This window comes from Loa loa (assembly GCF_000183805.2).
Source record: "Loa loa unplaced genomic scaffold supercont3.208, whole genome shotgun sequence".
Taxonomy (NCBI): domain Eukaryota; kingdom Metazoa; phylum Nematoda; class Chromadorea; order Rhabditida; family Onchocercidae; genus Loa; species Loa loa.
The window spans coordinates 21671-23967 of record NW_018108388.1 but is presented as its reverse complement, the minus strand read 5'-3'; the positions used below and the strand labels follow the sequence as shown (position 1 = coordinate 23967).

The 2297-nt window shown below is 26.7% G+C and overlaps 1 protein-coding gene across 1 annotated transcript in view; it reads right to left on the bottom strand.

Annotated features, from left to right (window-relative positions):
* The window catches only part of LOAG_18151 (hypothetical protein), a gene marked incomplete at both ends in the record, with an annotated part of 1957 nt that extends 613 nt beyond the window's left edge, over positions 1–1344 (bottom strand). The window contains 4 exons of the mRNA XM_020450817.1: positions 115–306; positions 436–516; positions 663–798; positions 1010–1344. Coding sequence (XP_020305453.1) covers positions 115–306; positions 436–516; positions 663–798; positions 1010–1344 — 744 coding nt within the window. The remainder of the gene's footprint in view (positions 1–114; positions 307–435; positions 517–662; positions 799–1009) is intronic.
* Positions 1345–2297: the final 953 nt, after the last annotated feature.

Here is a 2297-nt window from a genome sequence, read left to right as displayed (position 1 = left end):
AACACATAAATAAGTAAATAAATAAACAAATAAATGGATGAGTAAAGAAATAAACAAATGAACAAATAAAAAGTAAATATTAGATTTGGAAAAAAATTATAGATTCAATTTTACGAACCGTTGATGGAGGTAAAGTGATGAAAAATTTGTCGATGGTGGACGAGCTATCAAATTTGCCAGGGTCGTTTCACCTATTGCAGTCGTATCAACTTCATGCTTCATGTTTGATGAACTTGCGGAATTCATTGTTTCCACTGCTAATGGTCTTCCTTTTTCCGGTATCAATACCGGTTGAACTGTTTCATTCTAGAATAAATTCTTAAAATTCTAAATTCCTGAAATCCTAAATATTATCGTAATTATATCACAAATCCGTAAACAATTTAATAAAAATTGCTACATCTCTAAGTTATATAAATTTAATCTATAATCTACCTGTGATATTTGTTGAGCACGATAAGCGGCAAGCTTTTTCAAATAATCCTTTTTTGCTATTTCTGTCCTCTGTTTATAAAGCTAAAAAAAAAAAAAAGAAAAAAGAAACAAGAAATGCAAATTTGTAATTTATTATATTTGCAAAAAAAAAAAAAATTTGCTTCAAATTTTAAAATATAAATTTTTTATTTAAAATTTTAATGAAGAACTAAAAAACAAAAGCCAACATTCTTTGCATGACAATCTAATGTATCCCACATTGATGCGACAATTTTTGATACTTCACCAAAACTTGCATTTGGACTCCTTCCTTTTATGGCAGCTTGCGTATCACGAAAAAATAAAGCATATGCTGAAACGGGCCTGAAATAATGGGACAAAAAAATTTGATTGCTTTTGACAGTAAAATATATATATATTTATTTTTTAAAATACTTATTCTCATTCATTACTATTATCAATAATAATAAATGTTATCTTTTGATGGAATTTAAAAATAAAATGTTAAAATTAAAATGAGAAAATGCGGGAGGGGGGGAGGGGGGGAGGGGAAAAAGAAAAAAATCCTACTTACTTTTGAGGTTCATTTGGATCCTTTTTTGAGCGCTTTTTTCTGATCGTTCGACGTGAAATTCGATTAGTCATTTGATCTGTACTATCTGTTACAGTATCATTATAACCACCACCACCACTACTACTACTACTACTAGTAATTGTTGTAATACCATTATTATATGGAGTAGTAGGATAAGTATATGTTTGTTGTTCTTCAGGGATTAATGATGGTTCAATACAATTTAAATCCAAACAGCAATCATTTTGTTCAATTCCATAAATTCCAAAATCAATGCAACTATTATCTGTACATGATGATACTGTTGAATAGTAGAGTGATGTCGGATGATACATTTAATTCTGTCTGAAGAAACAAAAAAAAAAAAATAAAAGAAAGAAAAGGAAAATTCATCAATATCTAATAATATCGAAAAGATTTTGAGGACGACAATTAAATTTAATGATCCGATGATTTCATTTATTTCTTCATTTAGTTACAAATGATATTTGAGGTGTTATTTTTTTTCATCGTTAAAATACTACTAAGAAATGATCAAAATTAGTAAATTGAGTGGAAATAGAAATCGTTCAAAAAAATTTTTCGAAATTTATACGAAAAATCATAAATGAATTTATAAGTTTTTTTTTCAGGAAAAAATAAAAGAAAAAATGGGAAAAATAGAAGAAAAGAAAATCAAAAATCGCTTTTTTTTTTTTTTAATTATATACATAATAATTGTAATAATTAATCAAATATCATTGATAGTACAAATATAATTCTAAAACAATATCTATGTATGTAAAAATTGAAAAATTTCCTCGTAAATTTCTTTACTTTTTTTTTTCTTTAATAAAATATGGGAGAAAAAAAAGAATTAATTAGGGTGAACAGGAAAAGACCAGTAACTGTAGTTGACAATTACAGATGGATGGTTACCGCATGCAATGACAACTCTTCCCCTCCACCCCTTCCTTGCATTCTTTCTTAAATAACCCGAGGAAGAATGGTTGAAAAGGATCGGTAAAAAGAAAGGGAAGGAACGAATAAAGAGATCTATTTATATTCGATTGCTGTTGTTGTTATTGTTTTTGTTGTTGTTGTCGTTGGTGTTTTTATTATTATTATTGTTGTTGTTGTTGTTGTTGTTGTTATTGTTTTGTTATTGTTTTGTTGTTTTGTTGTTGTTGCTGTTACTATTCTTGTTGTTACCTATACTGTTATTATTGTTATCGTTGTTATTGCTGTTGTTGTTATTATTATTATTATTATTATTATTATTATTATTATTATTATTATTATTATTATT